Genomic DNA, 25,221 nt, shown 5'->3' with positions numbered 1-25,221 from the left:
ACATTTTTCAGGGCCTTATGATCCTTGTGCAATTATCTTGCTAAAGGTCCCGTAGGGTGACAGTTACAACGTCCTAAGACACGTCCTTGTGCTGGAATGACACCTGGGAAAGAGCCCATGTAAACAAGTTAGCTTTTCTAGGAGATTTACCAGAATGGTTCCAGGGATGAGGGACTTCAGTTATGTGGAGAGATTGGAGAAGCTGGCGTTGTTCTCCTTGGAGCAGGGAAGGTTAATGGGAGATTTAATAGCGGTGCTCAAAATCATGAAGGGTTTGATAGAGTAAATAAGGAGAAACTGTTTCCAATGGCGGGGGGGGGGGGGGCGGGGGTCAGTAACCAGAGGACACAGACTTAAGGTAATTGGCAAAAGAGCCAGAGGCGACATGAGAATTTGTTTTACGCAGCGAGTTGTTGTGATCTGGAATGCGCTGCCTGAAAGGGCGGTGGAAACAGATTCAATAATAACTTTCAAAAGGGAATTGGATAAATACTTGAAAAGGAAAAATTTACAGGGCTATGGGGAAAGAGCAGGGGAGTGGGACTAATTGGATAACTCTTTCAAAGAGCCGGCACAGGCACGATGGGCCGAATGGCCTCCTTGTGTGCCGTAAACTTCTCTGATTCTTCTGAACTGAACAGTGAAAGATGAACAAGCACTTTAATAGAATCAGAGAAAGGGGAGTGGGCAAGACCAATTCAAAAGAACAGACACAGACAGAAGTAGCAGTAGAACGATTTATTTGGCAGTAAGAGTTACGTTACTCTTCACTCAGTGTTGGATGGGGGTCCCGCTGCTGGTGATCTGTTTTGGTCAATGATTGATATTGGATTGGGCTATGTAGGGCAGTCTTGAGCAAGAGAATTTAGGTATCGTATATAAAACCCTAGAAGTATCCCAATCTAATTCTGTGATGTATATATATTGACGAAAGGGGATGGTTTCACCTCAGCCCTTCCAGTAATAGAGGCTACGTATTACATTTGTCAATACAATATTATTGACACATTAAAGGCACTGTGCAGGATTTAGCATGCACTTCACACCCACTCCATTGTATAGAATTTCAATGGGCTAAATCGTTCACATTCACTCTTGGAACTTAGAATGATATGGTGTACATGGGCTATGGAAGGAGATTAAATGGGTGGGTAGAGTCCATGATAGGGGAGAGTGTTCATGGGCTGGGGGAAGAGATTAAATGGGTGGGTAGAGTCCGAGATAGGGTAGAGTGTACATGGGGTGTGGGAGGAGATTAAATGGGCGGGGAGAGTCCATGATAGGGGAGAGTGTACATGGGCTGTGGGAGGAGATTAAATGGGCGGGGAGAGTGTACACGGGCTGTGGGAGGAGATTAAATGGCTGGGTAGAGTCCATGATAGGGGAGAGTGTACATGGGCTGTGGGAGGAGATTAAATGGGTGGGTAGATTCCATGATAGGGGGGAGTGTACATTGGCTGTGGGAGGAGATTAAATGGGTGGGTAGAGTCCGTGATAGGGGAGAGTGTACATGGGCTGTGGGAGGAGATTAAATGGGTGGGTAGAGTCCGTGATAGGGGAGAGTGTACATGGGCTGTGGGAGGACATTAAATGGGTGGCTAGAGTCCATGATAGGGGAGAGTGTACATGGGCTGTGGGAGGAGATGAAATGGGTGGGTAGAGTCCATGATAGGGGAGAGTGTACATGGGCTGGGGGAGGAGATTGAATGGGTGGGTAGAGTCCATGATAGGGGAGAGTGTACATGGGCTGTGGGAGGAGATTAAATGGGTGGGTAGAGTCCATGATAGGGGAGAGTGTACATGGGCTGTGGGAGGAGATTAAATGGGTGGGTAGAGTCCATGATAGGGGAGAGTGTACATGGGCTGTGGGAGGAGATTAAATGGGTGGGTAGAGTCTGTGATAGGGGAGAGTGTACAGGGGCAGTGGGGGGAGATTAAATAGTGGGTAGAGTCCATGATAGGGTAGAGTGTACACGGGCTGTGGGAGGAGATTAAATGGGTGGGTAAAGTCCATGATAGGGGAGAGTGTACATGGGCTGTGGGAGGAGATTAAATGGGTGGGTAGAGTCGATGATAGGGGAGAGTGTACATGGGCTGTGGGAGGAGATTAAATGGGTGGGTAGAGTCGATGATAGGGGAGAGTGTACATGGGCTGTGGGAGGAGATTAAATGGGAGGGTTCAGCCCATGATAGGAGAGAGTGTACATGGGCTGTGGGAGGAGATTAAATGGGTGGGTAGAGCCTATGACCGGGGAGAGTGTACATGGGTTGTGGGAGGAGATTAAATGGGTGGGTAGAGTCCATGATAGGGGAGAGTGTACATGGGCTGTGGGAGGAGATTAAATGGGTGGGTAGAGCCCATGATAGGGGAGAGTGTACATGGGCTGTGGGAGGAGATTAAATGGGTGGGTAGAGTCTGTGATTGGGGAGAGTGTACATGGAGCTGTGGGAGGAGATTAAATGGGTCGGTAGAGTCCATGATAGGGGAGAGTGTACATGGGCTGTGGGAGGAGATTAAGTGAGTGGGTAGAGTCCGTGATAGGGGACAGTGTACATGGGCTGTGGGAGGAGATTAAATGGGTGGGTAGAGCCTACGATAGGGGAGAGTGTACATGGGCTGTGGGAGGAGATTAAATGGGTGGGTAGAGCCCATGATAGGGGAGAGTGTACATGGGCTGTGGCAGGAGATTAAATGGGTGGGTAGAGTCTGTGATTGGGGAGAGTGTACATGGGCTGTGGGAGGAGATTAAATGGGTCGGTAGAGTCCATGATAGGGGAGAGTGTAAATGGGCTGTGGGAGGAGATTAAATGGGTAGGTAGAGTCCGTGATAGGGGAGAGTGTACATGGGCTGTGGGAGGAGATTAAATGGGTGGGCAGAGCCCATGATAGGGGAGAGTGTACATGGGCTGTGGGAGGAGATTAAATGGGTGGGTAGTGTCCGTGATAGGGTAGAGTATACATGGGCTATGGGAGGAGATTAAATGGGTGGGTAGAGTCCATGATAGGGTAGAGTGTACATGGGCTGTGGGAGGAGATTAAATGGGTGGGTAGGGTCCATGATAGGGTAGAGTGTACATGGGCTGTGGGTGGAGATTAAATGGGTGGATGGAGTCCATGATAGGGGAGAGTATACATGGGCTGTGGGAGGAGATTAAATGGGTGGGTAGAGTCTGTGATAGGGTAGAGTGTACATGGGCTGTGGGAGGAGATTAAATGGGTGGGTAGAGTCCATGATAGGGTAGAGTGTACATGGGCTGTGGGAGGAGATTAAATGGGTCGATGGAGTCCATGATAGGGTAGAGTGTACACGTGCTGTGGGAGGAGATTAATTGGGTGGGTAGAGTCCATGATAGGGGCGAGTGTACATGGGCTGTGGGACGAGATTAAATGGGTCGATGGAGTCCATGATAGGGTAGAGTGTACACGTGCTGTGGGAGGAGATTGAATGGGTGGGTAGAGTCCATGATAGGGGAGAGTGTACATGGGCTGAGGGAGGAGATTAAATGGGTGAGTAGAGCCCATGATAGCAGAGAGTGTACATGGGCTGTGGGAGGAGATTAAATGGGTGGGTAGAGTCCATGATAGGGGAGAGTGTACATGGGCTGTGGGAGGAGATTAAATGGGTGGGTAGAGTCCATGATAGGGTAGAGTGTACATGGGCTGTGGGAGGAGATTAAATGGGTGGGTAGAGTCCATGAGAGGGGCGAGTGTACATGGGCTGTGGGAGGAGATTAAATGGGTGGGTAGAGTTTGTGATTGGGGAGAGTGTACATGGGCCGTGGGAGGAGATTAAATGGGTGGGTACTCACCTATATGAATCCAAGGTTAAATTCCTCCTCTATGCAGACGACCTGGTTCTGCTGTCACCAGCTAAGGAGGGTCTACAGCAGAACCTGGATCTGCTGGAGTCGTACTGCCAGACTTGGGCCCTGACAATAAATCCCCAAAAAACCAAAGTCCTTGTGTTCCAGCAAAGATCCAGACATCAGGCACCCAAAATAAATTTCACACTAGGAACAAACAAAATTGAACAAACCACTAACTACACATACTTGGGCTTAAAAATCAGTTCTACGGGAAATTTCAAACTGACTGTGAATGAACTGAAAGAGAAAGCAAGAAGGGCTTTCTATGCCATTAAAAAATCAATCCAAATAGAAATCCCAGTTAGCATTTGGCTCAAAATTTTCAAATCAGTAATTGAACCAATTGCACTCTATGGCAGTGAGGTGTGGGGACCGCTAACACAACAAGAATTTGCAAAATGGGACAAACACCCAACTGAGATCCTACATGCAGAATTCTGTAAAAGTATCCTCCGGTCTCAAAGGAAAACCGTAAACAATGCATGCAGGGCAGAACTAGGCCAATATCCATTAATAATCACTATCCAAAAAAGAGCCACCAAATTTTGGAAACACCTAGAAATGAGCAACCCCCAATGCTATCATTACGAAGCCCTGAAATGCCAAGAGAGGACCATAAAGAAGAATACCCTCAGTCAACTAGTCCTGGGACTCAGTGAAGCAACTACTAACAATAACCAGCCCCAGGACAGTGACAGCGTAACACAAAGAATTCGACCCAACACAATTGTCGCTAAGCAAAAGGAAAAATATCTGTCATTGTTGAGTCTGTGTTTTCCCAATTGTAGTTCTGCTGAATAACTGGACACAGACAACAGAATACTTAAACAGGTCTTTAGTAGTTGAGGGTCAGGGCTGAACTGAAATACAAACTGCTCCACAGTGTTTATATACCGGTGTGGTTACCACCGGTACTACAATATACAGGAGCCATCAGAAAGTAGTTCATCACCTTAAGGTAGTCTCTTAAGGTGGTACAGGTTACATGCACTACAATTCCTCCCCTTTTAGCTTAACAGTGTACACCCCAATTTAAACATAACATGGATAACATATATACAACTTTCATACAAAACTGTTCAAAGATTCAGTCTCTGAGGAGGCCTCCTGATCCAGGCCGGATAACGCCTTTCAGGGGTCTCTGGTTCTCGTTGCTGAGGTGACTCATCCATTTGATCTCTTATGGATTGAACATCATCATGTACATTCGAGTCTGAGGTAGATGCTACAGGCTCAATAACTTCTTCAACTGGTGTCTCTGCCGTAGACATGGGGTCGACCCTTGTTCTCGATTCCACAAGTTGGTCAGCATGACGTCGTATTACGTTCTCACCAACGTCTACCGTGTACATCAAGGGTCCCTGTCGGGCACGAATTGTTCCGGATTGCCATTTATCATTCCTATAGTCCCTGGCCAACACTGGTTGTCCTATTTCGAAACTCCGAGTGACCTTGTTATTTACGTGCTGGAATTGTTTGTTTTCGACTTCCCTACGCACATTGGGTTTTAACAAATCCAACCGGGACCGCAACCTCCTGTTAAAGAACATTATGGCAGGGCTTTCATTTGTCACTGCATGCGTGGCGTTCCAATATGCCATCAGGAAATTGTCCACCTTGTGTTGTAGTGGAATATAGTCTTCGCTCATGGCCTTTATCGCCTTTTTGAACGTTTGTACAAATCTCTCAGCCAACCCATTGGTAGCCGGATGATATGGGGCAGATGTATAGTGTTTCACCCCATTCTTCTTCATGAATTTCTGGAATTCTTCTGACACGAACTGTGGTCCGTTGTCTGAACATATTTGTTCCGGCAACCCATTCCTTGCAAATATGGTTCTTAGGACTGCGATCGTCTTTTCAGAGGTAGTGGTCGACATCTTAATCACTTCTGGCCATTTAGAATGTGCGTCTACCACTATCAAAAACATGGAATCCATGAATGGACCTGCAAAGTCGATATGCACACGTTGCCATGGGGTTGAAGGCCATTCCCACGGATGCAGCGGTGCAATTGGAGGTGCATTTTGAACTTTTTGGCACCCTGAGCAGCTTTTAGTCAGATCCTTTATTTGTTTGTCGATACCTGGCCACCACACATAAGCCCTAGCAAGGCCTTTCATCTTGACTCCCCCCAGATGACCTTCATGTAGTTCCTTCAGAACTCTCTCCCTTAATTTAGGAGGAATAATCACTCTTGTTCCATACATCAATGTTCCTTGACAGACGGACAGCTGCTCTCGTCTGGCTGAGAATGCAGGTAACAATGGTTCGCCATGTGTTGGCCATCCCTTCATTGTCAAATCGTAGACCCGAGACAGTGTCGGGTCATTTCTGGTCTCTCTCTCAATACTCGCATTGGTGACTGGTAAGCATTCGATGATGGTCGAGTGAAATATCTCGACAGGGTCAACTGCCGGTGCCTCTTCCGCTGTAGGTAGTGGCAGGCGTGACAGCCCATCAGCATTACCATGTTGCTTTGTACCTTTGAATTCGATCTCAATTGATGTGCCCCTAGGAAAAGGGACCATCTCTGAAGCCTCTGCGCCGTCATAACTGGAACACCCTTCTTAGGGTTAAAAATGGAAACCAACGGCTGGTGATCTGTCAGCAGCGTAAACCTTTGGCCTTGCAGGTAATGGTTAAATTTCTTAACTCCCCACACGAGGCTGAGAGCCTCCCTATCTATCTGAGCATAGTTGCGCTCAGCGGAGGTCAATGATCTGGATGCGAATGCGACTGGCCTTTCCAAGCCATTTGGCAACTTATGTGAGAGCACTGCCCTGATACCATATGGAGAAGCATCACAAGCTAAACGAATAGGCAGCGTTGGGTTAAAGTGAGCCAACACTTCCTTAGAGGTGATCAGTGCCTTGCTTTTTTGAAAAGCCCGCTTACAGTCCTCGCTCCACTTCCATGGTACTCCCATTTGCAAAAGAGTGTTCAGCGGGTGTAACACCGTGGATAAATTGGGAAGAAACTTGTGGTAATAGTTAATCAACCCAAGGAACGACCTCAACTAGGATACATTTTCCGGAGCGGGAGCTTTCACAACAGCTTCGATCTTGTCAGGTGACTTATGAAGCCCCTCCTGGTCAATGACGTGACCGCAGTACGAGATTCGCTTCTGAAAGAACTCACATTTCTGGCGATTAACTCGGAGTCCATATTCTTTCAATCTGGTGAGCACCTGCTCCAAATTCGCGAGGTGTTCCTTATCATCATCTCCTGTAATCAGAATATCGTCCAGGTAGCATTGTGTGCCTGGAATTCCCTGTAATACCTGCTCCATGGCCCTTTGCCAAATCGCTGGAGCCGATGCCACTCCAAAAACCAGTCTATTATACCGATATAAGCCCTTATGTGTGTTGATCGTGAGATACTGACGTGACGCTTCATCAACTTCCATCTGTAAGTACGCCTGCGCCAGGTCTATCTTGGTGAAGTGTTTCCCGCCAGACAGCGAAGCGAAGATATCCTCAATCCGCGGAAGCGGATATTGCACCGCGTGAAGAACCGGATTAACAGTGATCTTGAAATCGCCACAGATGCGAACCTTCCCAGGTTCCCCCGGCTTGTTGCTCAACGAACGCTTCATGACGGGAACAATGGGCGTGGCCCATTCGCTCCAGTCCACCTTTGACAGTACTCCTGAACGTTCTAGCCCTTCCAGCTCTGCTTCCACAGCAGGTCGTATCGCATAAGGTATCGGTCTGGCTTTAAAAAATTTTGGGTTTGCATGTTCTTCAACCTTAATGTTTGCCGTAATTCCTTTCAGTGTTCCCAGTCCCTGTTGGAACACCTCCTTAGCATCGTCCAATATTTTGGACAGTCGTTTAGGTTTGACGTCGTCCTCTTTACAGGAATCTACAGTTAGTGCTTGTAAGGAATGCCAGTCCATATTTATTCTCCGGATCCATTCCCATCCCAGTAGTGGTGGACCTCCCTCAGGTAACACATACAAGTCCATTCCCTGACTTTCTTTACCATTGTAGACCACCTTTACCTTTATCTTTCTGATGGGGTATACTCTTTGCCCCGTGTATGTTTTCAATACAATCTCCGTATCCCTCAGGGGAATGTGTGAGAATAACCTTTTGTACTCTTGCTTATTCATGACCGTCAATGCCGATCCAGTGTCCAATTCCATCTTCACTTGGACTCCTGCTATCCGAAGCATGACCCAGATAGTTTGGTGGTCTGCTGTGTTACCCACATTATGTATTTTTAGACAACCCAGTTCCTTACTGCTGGAGTCTGAATCCGTCTTTTGTTCATCCGAACTGTTCTCTGTCACCTTGTGTACTTTCTTGTACTTCTCCTGCGGCGACTTTTTGTTGTTGGTCTTCTTTCCTGACCGGCATACTTTCGCTATGTGACCAAGTCTGCCACATTTCCTGCATTCTTTATCTTTGAACCAGCACTGGTTCTGATCATGCGTTGTCCTTCCGCAATGATAACACTTTACTGCACCCAATGCCATTTCATTGGTGCTGAATTCCGATGGCCTTTGCTGCATTTCCGCAGTTCCTCGTGCTGCTGCCTCGTGCGATGCTGCAATGCTGAAAGCTTTGTCCAGCGTAAGATCCTTTTCCTCTAGCAGTCGCTTCTGGGTTCCTTCCTTTAGTAGCCCACACACGCACTTATCTCTCAGAGCGTCTGCTAGTCCTGTACCGAACTGACAGTACTTTGATAACTTGCGCAGTTCGATTAAGAATTCAGCGTTCCTTTCCTCTTTAAGCTGAATTCTTTTGTAAAATTTAAATCGTTCCGCTATCAGCAGCGGCATGGGGTTTAAATGCTCTTGCAGGATAGTAACAATCTCCGTGAAACTCTTTCCTACCAGTTTATCTGGTGTTACAAGGTGCCTTAATAACCCGTACGTCTTCGCACCCATCGAGTTTAATATGGTTAGTGCTTTCTTATCCGCCGGTACCTCATTCGCTGTACAGTAAACTTCAACGCGTTCCACATAAGTGGCCCAATCTTCTACATCGCTATCAAAAGCAGTGATGTTACCCGTTTTTGGCATTTTGTTGAGTTTCCTTTATTTTATTTATTTTCCAAAATGGCGGCTTCCCGCGCTTGGCGGCTTTTCCCGCGCTTGTCTTCTTCCCCCGCCGACTAAAATGGCGATTACCGCGCTGTTGCCGTTCTCGCCTCCCAGCGGTGCTTTATTTCCCCCGACGCTGCTGCTCTTGTTCCCCGCCGCTCCCGCGGTCCTCGTGGACATTAACGCTGTTCTGGCTGCTGCGCGTCTCTGCCCCGATTGCAGTCCGGCCCCTTACACCGGCTGCGGTTGTGTTCTCCGCCCTTTTCTTCGGTTTCCCTCCCCTTCTCCCACTGACAACTCGGCCGACTTTCTCTCCGTGTCGCTAGATCGGGCTTACCCGCCGCTGTCGTAGAAGGGATGATCACTGCCTGTTGCTGATGGTGGACTTCGTGGCCAGCAAATCCAACCCGGGTTCTCGATGCCTCCCGTGCGATGCGGTGCTCAGTAGGATGATGAGGGCGGATGCCCCTTTTCGACGCTCGTTCTGAGGACGAAGCTTCCTTGGATGCAAAACTGCCGCTAGGTACGATCAGACTCGTCGCCACTGTTGAGTCTGTGTTTTCCCAATTGTAGTTATGCTGAATAACTGGACACAGACAACAGAATACTTAAACAGGTCTTTAGTAGTTGAGGGTCAGGGCTGAACTGAAATACAAACTGCTCCACAGTGTTTATATACCGGTGTGGTTACCACCGGTACTACAATATACAGGAGCCATCAGAAAGTAGTTCATCACCTTAAGGTAGTCTCTTAAGGTGGTACAGGTTACATACACTACAGTCATATTGGGCAGAAACAACAAAAACCCAAAGCAAACTCAATTGCTACTTGGCCCTAAACAGACAATACAACATGGCTGATTACCTGAGCATAGCAAACTGAGAAAAACTTTGACAATGTACAGACTTAGTGAACATAACCTGGCGATCAAAAAAGGTAGACATAGACAGACCCGTCTACCAAGAGAGGACAGGATATGCTCTCACTGCAGTCAGGGAGTGGTGGAGACAGAGATGCACTTCCTCACAGCTTGTAGAAAATATCAGGGCATAAGGGAGAATTTCTACCCAAAATTCACAAAAATATGCCCGGAATTCAGAAATTTGAATGACGACCAAAAACTCCCATACCTACTAGGGGAAGAGAGAAATTGCGTAACACTAGCGGCACACTATGTTACAGCTTGCCATAAACAGAGGGACAACCACTAAATATAAGAAAAGAGTATATATAAATTATATGAAAGTATATTTATACACTCAGGGATATATCTGTTTATACACTGTATGGATAGATCTGTATTTTTGTGAACAAACATGAATGTTTTCCGATGCTTTGGCAACATAAGATGTAACTTGTCATGCCAATAAAGCGATTTGAATTGAATTGAATTGAGTGTACATGGGCTGTGGGAGGAGATTAAATGGCTGGGTAGAGTCTGTGATTGGGGAGAGTGTACATGGGCTGTGGGAGGAGATTAAATGGGTGGGTAGAGTCCGTGATAGGGGGGAGTGTACATGGGCTGTGAGAGCAGATTAAATGGGTGGGTAGAGTCTATGATAGGGGAGAGTGTACATGGGCTGTGGGAGGAGATTAAATGGGTGGGTAGAGCCCATGATAGGGGAGAGTGTACATGGGCTGTGGGAGGAGATTAAATGGGTGGGTAGAGTCTGTGATTGGGGAGAGTGTACATGGGCTGTGGGAGGAGATTAAATGGGTGGGTAGCGTCTGTGATAGGGGAGAGTGTACATGGGCTGTGGGAGGAGATTACATGGGTGGGTAGAGCCTATGATAGGGGAGAGTGTACATGGGCTGTGGGAGGAGATTAAATGGGTGGGTAGAGTCCGTGATAGGGGAGAGTGTACATGGGCTGTGGGAGGAGATTAAATGGGTGGGTAGAGTCTATGATAGGGGAGAGTGTACATGGGCTGTGGGAGGAGATTAAATGTGTGGGTAGAGTCCATGATAGGGGAGTGTGTACATGGGCTGGGGGAGGAGATTAAATGGGTGGGTAGAGTCCATGATAGGGGAGAGTGTACATGGGCTGTGGGAAGAGATTCAATGGGTGGGTAGAGTCCGTGATAGGGGAGAGTGTACATGGGCTGTGGGAGGAGATTAAATGGGTGGGTAGAGTCCTTGATAGGGGAGAGTGTACATGGGCTGTGGGAGGAGATTCAATGGGTGGGTAGAGTCCATGATAGGGGAGAGTGTACATGGGCTGTGGGAGGAGATTAAATGGGTGGGTAGAGTCTGTGATAGGGGAGAGTGTACATGGGCTGTGGGAGGAGATTAAATGGGTGGGTAGAGTCCATGACAGGGGAGAGTGTACATGGGCTGTGGGAGGAGATTAAATGGGTGGGTAGAGTCTGTGATAGGGGAGTGTGTACATGGACTGTGGGAGGAGATTAAATGGGTGGGTAGAGTCCGTGATAGGGGAGAGTGTACATGGGCTGTGGGAGGAGATTAAATGGGTGGGTAGGGTCTATGACAGGGGAGAGTGTACATGGGCTGTGGGAGGAGATTAAATGGGTGGGTAGAGTCTGTGATAGAGGAGAGTGTACATGGGCTGTGGCTTTGATTAAAACATATTTCCTGCTCTTTCTAATGCACCCGATGAGGATTTCAGTTATTAATCTAAATTTTTACTAATTGTTTTATCTCTTTAGGGTGTTCTTGTCTAATGGGGTGCCTCAGATGTACAAAAAGGTAGGATAATTGTCTGTTAATAAACATGGGGCAGCATAGCGTCTCTGCTCTGAGTTGAATTGAACATCTCTTTCGCACAGACCGAGTGCAGCATGCTGGTGATGTTTAACTGCTAACATGGTTTGTCTTTTAAAGGCTGCTGCCCCCCCGTCACTCGCTGTGATCTAAATAGGCCCTCAGGTGAATCACAGGTTAGTTGTTACTGAGTTAAATTTGCAGATTGCCAGATGCTTGTAAATCTCCGACTGCAGATCCACCTGTGAACTCCCTTCCCCAAATTAACCTGTATTTCACCTGAGTGTAACTATGACCGTCTTGCTCATGTTTGATACTTTGGACACTTTCAGATGTAATGAATGCTTGCTGGGGGGAAAGAATTTCCTAGATCGAAATGTCATCACTTGCAATGAATGTTTGAGTATACAGGAAACTTTGTGCTATCCGGCACCGACGGGACCGAGCTGTTGCCGTTCCCTCAAAACTGCCGGACACTCCAGCGCTAATGTTGAAACATACGGAGATTTTGAGCTCCGTATCTGGCAACAAACCCTGTAACAGCTTCTAAACAGTCGGCCGTACCTTGCAAGCGTCTCTGTAGCATCTCTGTAGCTTAGCAACAGCTTCAGCGAAACCTTGCAGAGCTTGACTGTTGAGAAAAAAGCAACGAAAAGAAAAAAAACCTAACGAAATGGCTCCTGATTTTTGCCAGTGGCTCGAGCATTCCGGACAGTTAACCTCCGGATAAACCAAAGTTTCCTGTAATATGGAAGTATCTCATTTTATGTTAATAGTCTTGGATCCCATTATTTTCTCCCTTCCCCTCCAAGGAGCTGAATTTCCACTGGTTGGGGAGAGGGTCTCCTGATCGTCCACCATTTTCCAGACTGTGCATTGACAAGCTATTCAACTGTGCCAAGTCTAGAATGTGCATTGACAAGCTATTCAACTGTGCCAAGTCTAGACTGAGCATTGGCAGGCTATTCAACTGTACCAAGTCTAGACTGAGCATTGGCAGGCTATTCAACTGTGCCAAGTCTAGACTGTGCATTGTCAAGCTATTCAACTGTGCCAAGTCTAGACTGAGCATTGGCAGGCTATTCAGCTGTGCCAAGTCTAGACTGAGCATTGGCAAGCTATTCAACTGTGCCAAGTCTAGACTGAGCATTGGCAGGCTATTCAACTGTGCCAAGACTAGACTGTGCATTGTCAAGCTATTCAACTGTGCCAAGTCTAGACTGAGCGTTGGCAGGCTATTCAACTGTGCCAAGTCTAGACTGAGCATTGGCAGGCTATTCAACTGTGCCAAGTCTAGACTGTGCATTGTCAAGCTATTCAACTGTGCCAAGTCTAGACTGAGCATTGGCAAGCTATTCAACTGTGCCAAGTCTAAACTGAGCATTGGCAGGCTATTCAACCGTGCCAAGTCTAGACTGTGCGTTGTCAAGCCATTCAACTGTGCCAAGTCTAGACTGAGCATTGGCAAGCTATTCAACTGTGCCAAGTCTAGACTGAGCATTGGCAAGCTATTCAACTGTGCCAAGTCTAGACTGTGCATTGTCAAGCTATTCAACTGTGCCAAGTCTAGACTGTGCATTGTCAAGCTATTCAACTGTGCCAATTTAGACTGAGCATTGGCAGGCTATTCAACTGTGCCAAGTCTAGACTGTGCATTGTCAAGCTATTCAACTGTGCCAAGTCTAGACTGAGCATTGGCAGGCTATTCAACTGTGCCAAGTCTAGACTGTGCATTGTCAAGCTATTCAACTGTGCCAAGTCTAGACTGAGCATTGGCAGGCTATTCAACTGTGCCAAGTCTAGACTGAGCATTGGCAGGCGATTCAACTGTGCCAAGTCTAGACTGTGCATTCTCAAGCTATTCAACTGTGCCAAGTCTAGACTGTGCATTGTCAAGCTATTCAACTGTGCCAAGTCTAGACTGAGCATTGGCAGGCTATTCAACTGTGCCAAGTCTAGACTGAGCATTGGCAGGCTATTCAACTGTGCCAAGTCTAGACTGAGCATTGGCAGGCTGTTCAACTATGCCAAGTCTAGTCTGTGCATTGACAAGCTGTTCAACTGTGCCAAGTCTAGACTGAGCATTGGCAAGCTATTCAACTGTGCCAAGTCTAGACTGAGCATTGGCAAGCTATTCAACTGTGCCAAGTCTAGACTGAGCATTGACAGGCTATTCAACTGTGCCAAGTCTAGACTGAGCATTGGCAGGCTATTCAACTGTGCCAAGTCTAGACTGAGCATTGACAGGCTACTCAACTGTGCCTAGTCTAGACTGAGCATTGGCAGGCTATTCAACTGTGCCAAGTCTAGACTGAGCATTGACAGGATATTCAACTGTGCCAAGTCTAGACTGAGCATTGGCAAGCTATTCAACTGTGCCAAGTCTAGACTGAGCATTGGCAGGCTATTCAACTGTGCCAAGTCTAGACTGAGCATTGGCAAGCTATTCAACTGTGCCAAGTCTAGACTGAGCATTGTCAAGCTATTCAACTGTGCCAAGTCTAGACTGAGCATTGTCAAGCTATTCAACTGTGCCAAGTCTAGACTGAGCATTGGCAAGCTATTCAACTGTGCCAAGTCTAGACTGTGCATTGTCAAGCTATTCAACTATGCCAAGTCTAGACTGTGCATTGTCAAGCTATTCAACTGTGCCAAGTCTAGACTGAGCATTGGCAAGCGATTCAACTGTGCCAAGTCTAGACTGAGCATTGTCAAGCTATTCAACTGTGCCAAGTCTAGACTGAGCATTGTCAAGCTATTCAACTGTGCCAAGTCTAGACTGAGCATTGGCAAGCTATTCAACTGTGCCAAGTCTAGACTGTGCATTGTCAAGCTATTCAACTATGCCAAGTCTAGACTGTGCATTGTCAAGCTATTCAACTATGCCAAGTCTAGACTGTGCATTGTCAAGCTATTCAACTGTGCCAAGTCTAGACTGTGCATTGTCAAGCTATTCAACTGTGCCAAATCTAGACTGTGCATTGTCAAGCTATTCAACTGTGCCAAGTCTAGACTGAGCATTGGCAGGCTATTCAACTATGCCAAGTCTAGACTGTGCATTGTCAAGCTATTCAACTATGCCAAGTCTAGGCTGTGCATTGTCAAGCTATTCAACTATGCCAAGTCTAGACTGTGCATTGTCAAGCTATTCAACTGTGCCAAGTCTAGACTGAGCATTGGCAGGCTATTCAACTATGCCAAGTCTAGACTGAGCATTGTCAAGCTATTCAACTGTACCAAGTCTAGACTGAGCATTGGCAGGCTATTCAACTGTGCCAAGTCTAGACTGAGCATTGGCAAGCTATTCAACTGTGCCAAGTCTAGACTGAGCATTGACAAGCTATTCAACTGTGCCAAGTCTAGACTGTGCATTGACAAGCTATTCAACTGTGCCAAGTCTAGACTGTGCTTTGACAAGCTATTCAACTGTGCCAAGTCTAGACTGAGCATTGTCAAGCTATTCAACTATGCCAAGTCTAGACTGAGCATTGGCAAGCTATTCAACTGTGCCAAGTCTAGACTGTGCATTGTCAAGCTATTCAACTGTGCCAAGTCTAGACTGAGCATTGACAAGCTATTCAACTGTGCGAAGTCTAGACTGAGCATTGGCAGGCTATTCAACTGTGCCAAGTCTAGACTGTGCATTGTCAAGCTATTCAACTGTGCCAAGTCTAGACTGAGCATTGACAAGCTATTCAACTGTGCCAAGTCTAGACTGAGCATTGGCAGGCTATTGAACTGTGCCAACTCTAGACTGTGCATTGTCAAGCTATTCAACTGTGCCAAGTCTAGACTGAGCATTGGCAAGCTATTCAACTGTGCCAAGTCTAGACTGAGCATTGGCAAGCTATTCAACTGTGCCAAGTCTAGACTGAGCATTGACAAGCTATTCAACTGTGCCAAGTCTAGACTGTGCATTGTCAAGCTATTCAACTGTGCCAAGTCTAGACTGAGCATTGGCAGGCTATTCAACTGTGCCAAGCCTAGACTGAGCATTGGCAGGCTATTCAACTGTGCCAAGTCTAGACTGAGCATTGGCAAGCTATTCAAATGTGCCAAGTCAAGACCGGGCATTGGCAGGCTATTCAACCGTGCCAAGTCTAGACTGAGCATTGTCAAGCTATTCAACTGTGCCAAGTCTAGACTGAGCATTGACAAGCTATTCAACTCTGCCAAGGCTAGACTGAGCATTGGCAAGCTATTCAACTGTGCCAAGTCTAGACTGAGCATTGGCAGGCTATTCAACTGTGCCAAGTCCAGACTGAGCATTGGCAGGCTATTCAACTGTGCCAAGTCTAGACTGAGCATTGACAACCTATTCAACAGTGCCAAGTCCAGACTGAGCATTGGCAGGCTATTCAACTGTGCCAAGTCCAGACTGTGCATTGTCAAGCTATTCAACTGTGCCAAGTCTAGACTGAGCATTGACAAGCTATTCAACTGTGCCAAGTCTAGACTGAGCATTGACAAGCTATTCAACTGTGCCAAGTCTAGACTGTGCATTGTCAAGCTATTCAACTGTGCCAAGTCTAGACTGAGCATTGGCAGGCTATTCAACTGTGCCAAGTCTAGACTGAGCATTGGCAGGCTATTCAACTGTGCCAAGTCTAGACTGAGCATTGACAAGCTATTCAACTCTGCCAAGTCTAGACTGAGCATTGGCAAGCTATTCAACTGTGCCAAGTCTAGACTGAGCATTGGCAGGCTATTCAACCATGCCAAGTCCAGACTGAGCATTGGCAGGTATTCAACTGTGCCAAGTCTAGACTGAGCATTGGCAGGCTATTCAACTGTGCCAACTCTAGACTGAGCATTGGCAGGCTATTCAACTGCGCCAAGTCTAGACTGAGCATTGGCAGGCTATTCAACTATGCCAAGTCTAGACTGTGCATTGGCAGGCTATTCAACTGTGCCAAGTCTAGACTGAGCATTGACAAGCTATTCAACTGTGCCAAGTCTACACTGTGCATTGACAAGCTATTCAACTGTGCCAAGTCTAGACTGAGCATTGACAAGCTATTCAACTGTGCCAAGTCTAGACTGAGCATTGACAAGCTATTCAACTGTGCCAAGTCTAGACTGTGCATTGACAAGCTGTTCAACTGTGCCAAGTCTAGACTGAGCATTGGCAGGCTATTGAACTGTGCCAAGTCTAGACTGTGCATTGTCAAGCTATTCAACTGTGCCAAGTCTAGACTGAGCATTGGCAAGCTATTGAACTGTGCCAAGTCTAGACTGAGCATTGGCAAGCTATTCAACTGTGCCAAGTCTAGACTGTGCATTGACAAACTATTCAACTGTGCCAAGTCTAGACTGAGCATTGACACGCTATTCAACTGTGCCAAGTCTAGACTGTGCATTGACAAGCTATTCAACTGTGCCAAGTCTAGACTGAGCATTGACAAGCTATTCAAGTGTGCCAAGTCTAGACTGAGCATTGACAAGCTATTCAACTGTGCCAAGTCAACACTGGGCATTGGCAGGCTATTCAACTATGCCAAGTCTAGACTGAGCGTTGTCAAGCTATTCAACTGTGCCAAGTCTAGACTGAGCATTGACAAGCTATTCAACTGTGCCAAGTCTAGACTGAGCATTGGCAGGCTATTCAACTGTGCCAAGTCTAGACTGAGCATTGACAGGCTATTCAACTGTGCCAATTCTAGACTGAGCATTGGCAGGCTATTCAACTGTGCCAAGTCCAGACTGTGCATTGTCCAGCTATTCAACTGTGCCAAGTCTAGACTGAGCATTGACAAGCTATTCAACTGTGCCAAGTCTAGACTGTGCATTGACAAGCTATTCAACTGTGCCAAGTCTAGACTGAGAATTGGCAGGCTATTCAACTGTGCCAAGTCTAGACTGAGCATTGGCAGGCTATTCAACTGTGCCAAGTCTAGACTGAGCATTGGCAGGCTATTCAACTGCGCCAAGTCTAGACTGAGCATTGGCAGGCTATTCAACTATGCCAAGTCTAGACTGTGCATTGGCAGGCTATTCAACTGTGCCAAGTCTAGACTGAGCATTGACAAGCTATTCAACTGTGCCAAGTCTACACTGTGCATTGACAAGCTATTCAACTGTGCCAAGTCTAGACTGAGCATTGACAAGCTATTCAACTGTGCCAAGTCTAGACTGAGCATTGACAAGCTATTCAACTGTGCCAAGTCTAGACTGTGCATTGACAAGCTGTTCAACTGTGCCAAGTCTAGACTGAGCATTGGCAGGCTATTGAACTGTGCCAAGTCTAGACTGTGCATTGTCAAGCTATTCAACTGTGCCAAGTCTAGACTGAGCATTGGCAAGCTATTGAACTGTGCCAAGTCTAGACTGAGCATTGGCAAGCTATTCAACTGTGCCAAGTCTAGACTGTGCATTGACAAACTATTCAACTGTGCCAAGTCTAGACTGAGCATTGACACGCTATTCAACTGTGCCAAGTCTAGACTGTGCATTGACAAGCTATTCAACTGTGCCAAGTCTAGACTGAGCATTGACAAGCTATTCAAGTGTGCCAAGTCTAGACTGAGCATTGACAAGCTATTCAACTGTGCCAAGTCAACACTGGGCATTGGCAGGCTATTCAACTATGCCAAGTCTAGACTGAGCGTTGTCAAGCTATTCAACTGTGCCAAGTCTAGACTGAGCATTGACAAGCTATTCAACTGTGCCAAGTCTAGACTGAGCATTGGCAGGCTATTCAACTGTGCCAAGTCTAGACTGAGCATTGACAGGCTATTCAACTGTGCCAATTCTAGACTGAGCATTGGCAGGCTATTCAACTGTGCCAAGTCCAGACTGTGCATTGTCCAGCTATTCAACTGTGCCAAGTCTAGACTGAGCATTGACAAGCTATTCAACTGTGCCAAGTCTAGACTGTGCATTGACAAGCTATTCAACTGTGCCAAGTCTAGACTGAGAATTGGCAGGCTATTCAACTGTGCCAAGTCTAGACTGAGCATTGGCAGGCTATTCAACTGTGCCAAGTCTAGACTGAGCATTGGCAGGCTATTCAACTGTGCCAAGTCTAGACTGAGCATTGGCAAGCTATTCAACTGTGCCAAGTCTAGACTGAGCATTGGCAAGCTATTCAAATGTGCCAAGTCGAGACTGAGCATTGGCAGGCTATTGAACTGTACCAAGTCTAGACTGAGCATTGGCAGGCTATTCAACTGTGCCAAGTCTAGACTGAGCATTGGCAGGCTATTCAACTATGCCAAGTCTAGACTGTGCATTGTCAAGCTATTCAACTATGCCAAGTCTAGACTGTGCATTATCAAGCTATTCAACTAGGCCAAATCTAGACTGAGCATTGACAAGCTATTCAACTGTGCCAAGTCTAGACTGAGCATTGGCAAGCTATTCAACTGTGCCAAGTCTAGACTGAGCATTGTCAAGCTATTCAACTGTGCCAAGTCTAGACTGAGCATTGACAAGCTATTCAACTCTGCCAAGTCTAGACTGAGCATTGGCAAGCTATTCAACTGTGCCAAGTCTAGACTGAGCATTGGCAGGCTATTCAACTATGCCAAGTCTAGTCTGTGCATTGACAAGCTGTTCAACTGTGCCAAGTCTAGACTGATCATTGGCAGGCTATTCCACTGTGCCAAGTCTAGACTGAGCATTGGCAGGCTATTCAGCTGTGCCAAGTCCAGACTGAGCATTGACAGGCTATTCAACTGTGCAAGTCTAGACTGAGCATTGGCAAGCTATTCAACTGTGCCAAGTCCAGACCGAGCATTGGCAGGCTATTCAACTGTGCCAAGTCTAGACTGAGCATTGACAGGATATTCAACTGTGCCAAGTCTAGACTGAGCATTGGCAGGCTATTCAACTGTGCCAAGTCTAGACTGAGCATTGGCAGGCTATTCAACTGCGCCAAGTCTAGACTGAGCATTGGCAGGCTATTCAACTATGCCAAGTCTAGACTGTGCATTGTCAAGCTATTCAACTATGCCAAGTCTAGACTGTGCATTGTCAAGCTATTCAACTATGGCAAGTCTAGACTGTGCATTGTCTATCTATTCAACTGTGCCAAGTCTAGACTGAGCATTGGCAAGCTATTCAACTGTGCCAAGTCTAGACTGAGCATTGTCAAGCTGTTCAACTATGCCAAGTCTAGACTGAGCATTGGCAAGCTATTCAACTGTGCCAAGTCTAGACTGTGCATTGTCAAGCTATTCAACTGTGCCAAATCTAGACTGAGCATTGACAAGCTATTCAACTGTGCGAAGTCTGGACTAAGCATTGGCAGGCTATTCAACTGTGCCAAGTCTAGACTGTGCATTGTCAAGCTATTCAACTGTGCCAAGTCTAGACTGAGCATTGGCAGGCTATTCAACTGTGCCAAGTCTAGACTGAGCATTGGCAAGCTATTCAACTGTGCCAAGTCAAGACTGGGCATTGGCAGGCTATTCAACTATGCCAAGTCTAGACTGAGCATTGTCAAGCTATTCAACTGTGCCAAGTCTAGACTGAGCATTGACAAGCTATTGAACTCTGCCAAGTCTAGACTGAGCATTGGCAAGCTATTCAACTGTGCCAAGTCTAGACTGAGCATTGGCAGGCTATTCAACTGTGCCAAGTCTAGCCTGTGCATTGACAAGCTGTTCAACTGTGCCAAGTGTAGACTGAGCATTGGCAGGCTCCTCAACTGTGCCAGGTCTAGACTGAGCATTGACAGGCTATTCAACTGTGCCAAGTCTAGACTGAGCATTGGCAGGCTATTCAACTGTGCCAAGTCTAGACTGAGCATTGACAGGCTATTCAACTGTGCCAAGTCTAGACTGTGCATTGTCAAGCTATTCAACTGTGCCAAGTCTAGACTGAGCATTGGCAAGCTATTCAACTGTGCCAAGTCTAGACTGAGCATTGGCAAGCTATTCAACTGTGCCAAGTCTAGACTGAGCATTGACAAGCTATTCAACTGTGCCAAGTCTAGACTGTGCATTGTCAAGCTATTCAACTGTGCCAAGTCTAGACTGAGCATTGGCAGGCTATTCAACTGTGCCAAGTCTAGACTGAGCATTGGCAGGTAATTCAACTGTGCCAAGTCTAGACTGAGCATTGGCAAGCTATTCAACTGTGCCAAGTCTAGACTGAGCATTGGCAGGCAATTCAACTATGCCAAGTCTAGACTGAGCATTGTCAAGCTATTCAACTGTGCCAAGTCTTGACTGAGCATTGACAAGCTATTCAATTCTGCCAAGTCTAGACTGAGCATTGGCAAGCTATTCAACTGTGCGAAGTCAAGACAGAGCATTGGCAGGCTATTCAACTGTGCCAAGTCTAGACTGAGCATTGGCAGGCTATTCAACTGTGCCAAGACTAGACTGAGAATTAGCAGGCTATTCAACTATGCCAAGTCTAGACTGAGCATTGGCAGGCTATTCAACTGTGCCAAGTCTAGACTGAGCATTGACAGGATATTCAACTGTGCCAAGTCTAGACTGAGCATTGGCAAGCTATTCAACTGTGCCAAGTCTAGGCTGAGCATTGGCAGGCTATTCAACTGTGCGAAGTCTGGACTGAGCATTGGCAGGCTATTCAACTGTGCCAAGTATAGACTGAGCATTGGCAGGCTATTCAACTGTGCCAAGGCTAGACTGTGCATTGTCAAGCTATTCAACTGTGTCAAGTCTACACTGAGCATTATCAAGCTATTCAACTGTGCCAAGTCTAGACTGAGCATTGGCAGGCTATTCAACTGTGCCAAGTCTAGACTGAGCATTGGCAGGCTATTGAACTGTGCCAAGTCTAGACTGAGCATTGGAAGCTATTCAACTGTGCCAAGTCTAGACTGAGCATTGGCAGGCTATTCAACTATGCCAAGTCTAGACTGAGCATTGTCAAGCTATTCAACTGTGCCAAGTCTAGACTGTGCATTGTCAAGCTATTCAACTGTGCCAAATCTAGACTGAGCATTGACAAGCTATTCAACTGTGCAAAGTCTAGACTAAGCATTGGCAGGCTATTCAACTGTGCCAAGTCCAGACTGAGCATTGACAGGCTATTCTACTGTGCCAAGTCTGGACTGAGCATTGGCAGGCTATTCAACTGTGCCAAGTCTAGACTGTGCATTGTCAAGCTATTCAACTGTGCCAAGTCTAGACTGAGCATTGACAAGCTATTCAACTGTGCCAAGTCTAGACTGAGCATTGGCAGGCTATTGAACTGTGCCAAGTCGAGACTGTGCATTGTCAAGCTGTTCAACTGTGCCAAGTCTAGACTGAGCATTGGCAAGCTATTCAACTGTGCCAAGTCTAGACTGAGCATTGGCAAGCTATTCAACTGTGCCAAGTCTAGACTGTGCATTGTCAAGCTATTCAACTGTGCCAAGTCTAGACTGAGCATTGGCAGGCTATTCAACTGTGCCAAGTCTAGACTGAGCATTGGCAGGCTATTCAACTGTGCCAAGTCTAGACTGAGCATTGGCAAGCTATTCAACTGTGCCAAGTCAAGACTGGGCATTGGCAGGCTATTCAACTATGCCAAGTCTAGACAGAGCATTGTCAAGCTATTCAACTGTGCCAAGTCTAGACTGAGCATTGACAAGCTATTGAACTCTGCCAAGTCTAGACTGAGCATTGGCAAGCTATTCAACTGTGCCAAGTCTAGACTGAGCATTGGCAGGCTATTCAACTGTGCCAAGTCTAGCCTGTGCATTGACAAGCTGTTCAACTGTGCCAAGTGCAGACTGAGCATTGGCAGGCTACTCAACTGTGCCAAGTCTAGACTGAGCATTGACAGGCTATTCAACTGTGCCAAGTCTAGACTGAGCATTGGCAGGCTATTCAACTGTGCCAAGTCTCGACTGAGCATTGACAGGCTATTCAACTGTGCCAAGTCGAGACTGTGCATTGTCAAGCTGTTCAACTGTGCCAAGTCTAGACTGAGCATTGGCAAGCTATTCAACTGTGCCAAGTCTAGACTGAGCATTGGCAAGCTATTCAACTGTGCCAAGTCTAGACTGAGCATTGACAAGCTATTCAACTGTGCCAAGTCTAGACTGTGCATTGTCAAGCTATTCAACTGTGCCAAGTCTAGACTGAGCATTGGCAGGCTATTCAACTGTGCCAAGTCTAGACTGAGCATTGGCAGGCTATTCAACTGTGCCAAGTCTAGACTGAGCATTGGCAAGCTATTCAACTGTGCCAAGTCTAGACTGAGCATTGGCAGGCTATTCAACTATGCCAAGTCTAGACTGAGCATTGTCAAGCTATTCAACTGTGCCAAGTCTTGACTGAGCATTGACAAGCTATTCAATTCTGCCAAGTCTAGACTGAGCATTGGCAAGCTATTCAACTGTGCGAAGTCAAGACAGAGCATTGGCAGGCTATTCAACTGTGCCAAGTCTAGACTGAGCATTGGCAGGCTATTCAACTGTGCCAAGACTAGACTGAGAATTAGCAGGCTATTCAACTATGCCAAGTCTAGACTGAGCATTGGCAGGCTATTCAACTGTGCCAAGTCTAGACTGAGCATTGACAGGATATTCAACTGTGCCAAGTCTAGACTGAGCATTGGCAAGCTATTCAACTGTGCCAAGTCTAGGCTGAGCATTGGCAGGCTATTCAACTGTGCGAAGTCTGGACTGAGCATTGGCAGGCTATTCAACTGTGCCAAGTATAGACTGAGCATTGGCAGGCTATTCAACTGTGCCAAGGCTAGACTGTGCATTGTCAAGCTATTCAACTGTGCCAAGTCTACACTGAGCATTATCAAGCTATTCAACTGTGCCAAGTCTAGACTGAGCATTGGCAGGCTATTCAACTGTGCCAAGTCTCGACTGAGCATTGGCAGGCTATTGAACTGTGCCAAGTCTAGACTGTGCATTGTCAAGCTATTCAACTGTGCCAAGTCTAGACTGAGCATTGGCAAGCTATTCAACTGTGCCAAGTCTAGACTGAGCATTGGCAAGCTATTCAACTGTGCCAAGTCTAGACTGAGCATTGACAAGCTATTCAACTGTGCCAAGTCTAGACTGTGCATTGTCAAGCTATTCAACTGTGCCAAGTCTAGACTGAGCATTGGCAGGCTATTCAACTGTGCCAAGTCTAGACTGAGCATTGGCAGGCTATTCAACTGTGCCAAGTCTAGACTGAGCATTGGCAAGCTATTCAACTGTGCCAAGTCTAGACTGAGCATTGGCAGGCTATTCAACTTTGACAAGTCTAGACTGAGCATTGTCAAGCTATTCAACTGTGCCAAGTCGAGACTGAGCATTGGCAGGCTATTGAACTGTACCAAGTCTAGACTGAGCATTGGCAGGCTATTCAACTGTGCCAAGTCTAGACTGAGCATTGGCAGGCTATTCAACTATGCCAAGTCTAGACTGTGCATTGTCAAGCTATTCAACTATGCCAAGTCTAGACTGTGCATTATCAAGCTATTCAACTAGGCCAAATCTAGACTGAGCATTGACAAGCTATTCAACTGTGCCAAGTCTAGACTGAGCATTGGCAAGCTATTCAACTGTGCCAAGTCTAGACTGAGCATTGTCAAGCTATTCAACTGTGCCAAGTCTAGACTGAGCATTGACAAGCTATTCAACTCTGCCAAGTCTAGACTGAGCATTGGCAAGCTATTCAACTGTGCCAAGTCTAGACTGAGCATTGGCAGGCTATTCAACTATGCCAAGTCTAGTCTGTGCATTGACAAGCTGTTCAACTGTGCCAAGTCTAGACTGATCATTGGCAGGCTATTCTACTGTGCCAAGTCTAGACTGAGCATTGGCAGGCTATTCAGCTGTGCCAAGTCCAGACTGAGCATTGACAGGCTATTCAACTGTGCAAGTCTAGACTGAGCATTGGCAAGCTATTCAACTGTGCCAAGTCCAGACCGAGCATTGGCAGGCTATTCAACTGTGCCAAGTCTAGACTGAGCATTGACAGGATATTCAACTGTGCCAAGTCTAGACTGAGCATTGGCAGGCTATTCAACTGTGCCAAGTCTAGACTGAGCATTGGCAGGCTATTCAACTGCGCCAAGTCTAGACTGAGCATTGGCAGGCTATTCAACTATGCCAAGTCTAGACTGTGCATTGTCAAGCTATTCAACTATGCCAAGTCTAGACTGTGCATTGTCAAGCTATTCAACTATGGCAAGTCTAGACTGTGCATTGTCTATCTATTCAACTGTGCCAAGTCTAGACTGAGCATTGGCAAGCTATTCAACTGTGCCAAGTCTAGACTGAGCATTGTCAAGCTGTTCAACTATGCCAAGTCTAGACTGAGCATTGGCAAGCTATTCAACTGTGCCAAGTCTAGACTGTGCATTGTCAAGCTATTCAACTGTGCCAAATCTAGACTGAGCATTGACAAGCTATTCAACTGTGCGAAGTCTGGACTAAGCATTGGCAGGCTATTCAACTGTGCCAAGTCTAGACTGTGCATTGTCAAGCTATTCAACTGTGCCAAGTCTAGACTGAGCATTGGCAGGCTATTCAACTGTGCCAAGTCTAGACTGAGCATTGGCAAGCTATTCAACTGTGCCAAGTCAAGACTGGGCATTGGCAGGCTATTCAACTATGCCAAGTCTAGACTGAGCATTGTCAAGCTATTCAACTGTGCCAAGTCTAGAC

At 46.7% G+C, this 25,221-nt stretch overlaps 1 protein-coding gene across 1 annotated transcript in view; it reads left to right on the top strand.

Annotated features, from left to right (window-relative positions):
• Positions 1 to 25,221, top strand: part of LOC147123942 (sialic acid-binding Ig-like lectin 12) — a 172,453-nt gene that overhangs the window by 34,906 nt on the left and 112,326 nt on the right. The window contains exon 5 of the mRNA XM_085968745.1: positions 11,588 to 11,627. Within this exon, the coding sequence (XP_085824871.1) occupies positions 11,588 to 11,627 (40 nt within the window). The remainder of the gene's footprint in view (positions 1 to 11,587; positions 11,628 to 25,221) is intronic.

The sequence above is a fragment of the Somniosus microcephalus genome, chromosome 1 (assembly GCF_052327205.1).
Source record: "Somniosus microcephalus isolate GS21.2 chromosome 1, FLI_Smic_1.0, whole genome shotgun sequence".
NCBI lineage: Eukaryota > Metazoa > Chordata > Chondrichthyes > Squaliformes > Somniosidae > Somniosus > Somniosus microcephalus.
The sequence above is the reverse complement of the archived record's forward strand: the minus strand, read 5'-3'. Positions and strand labels throughout refer to the sequence as shown.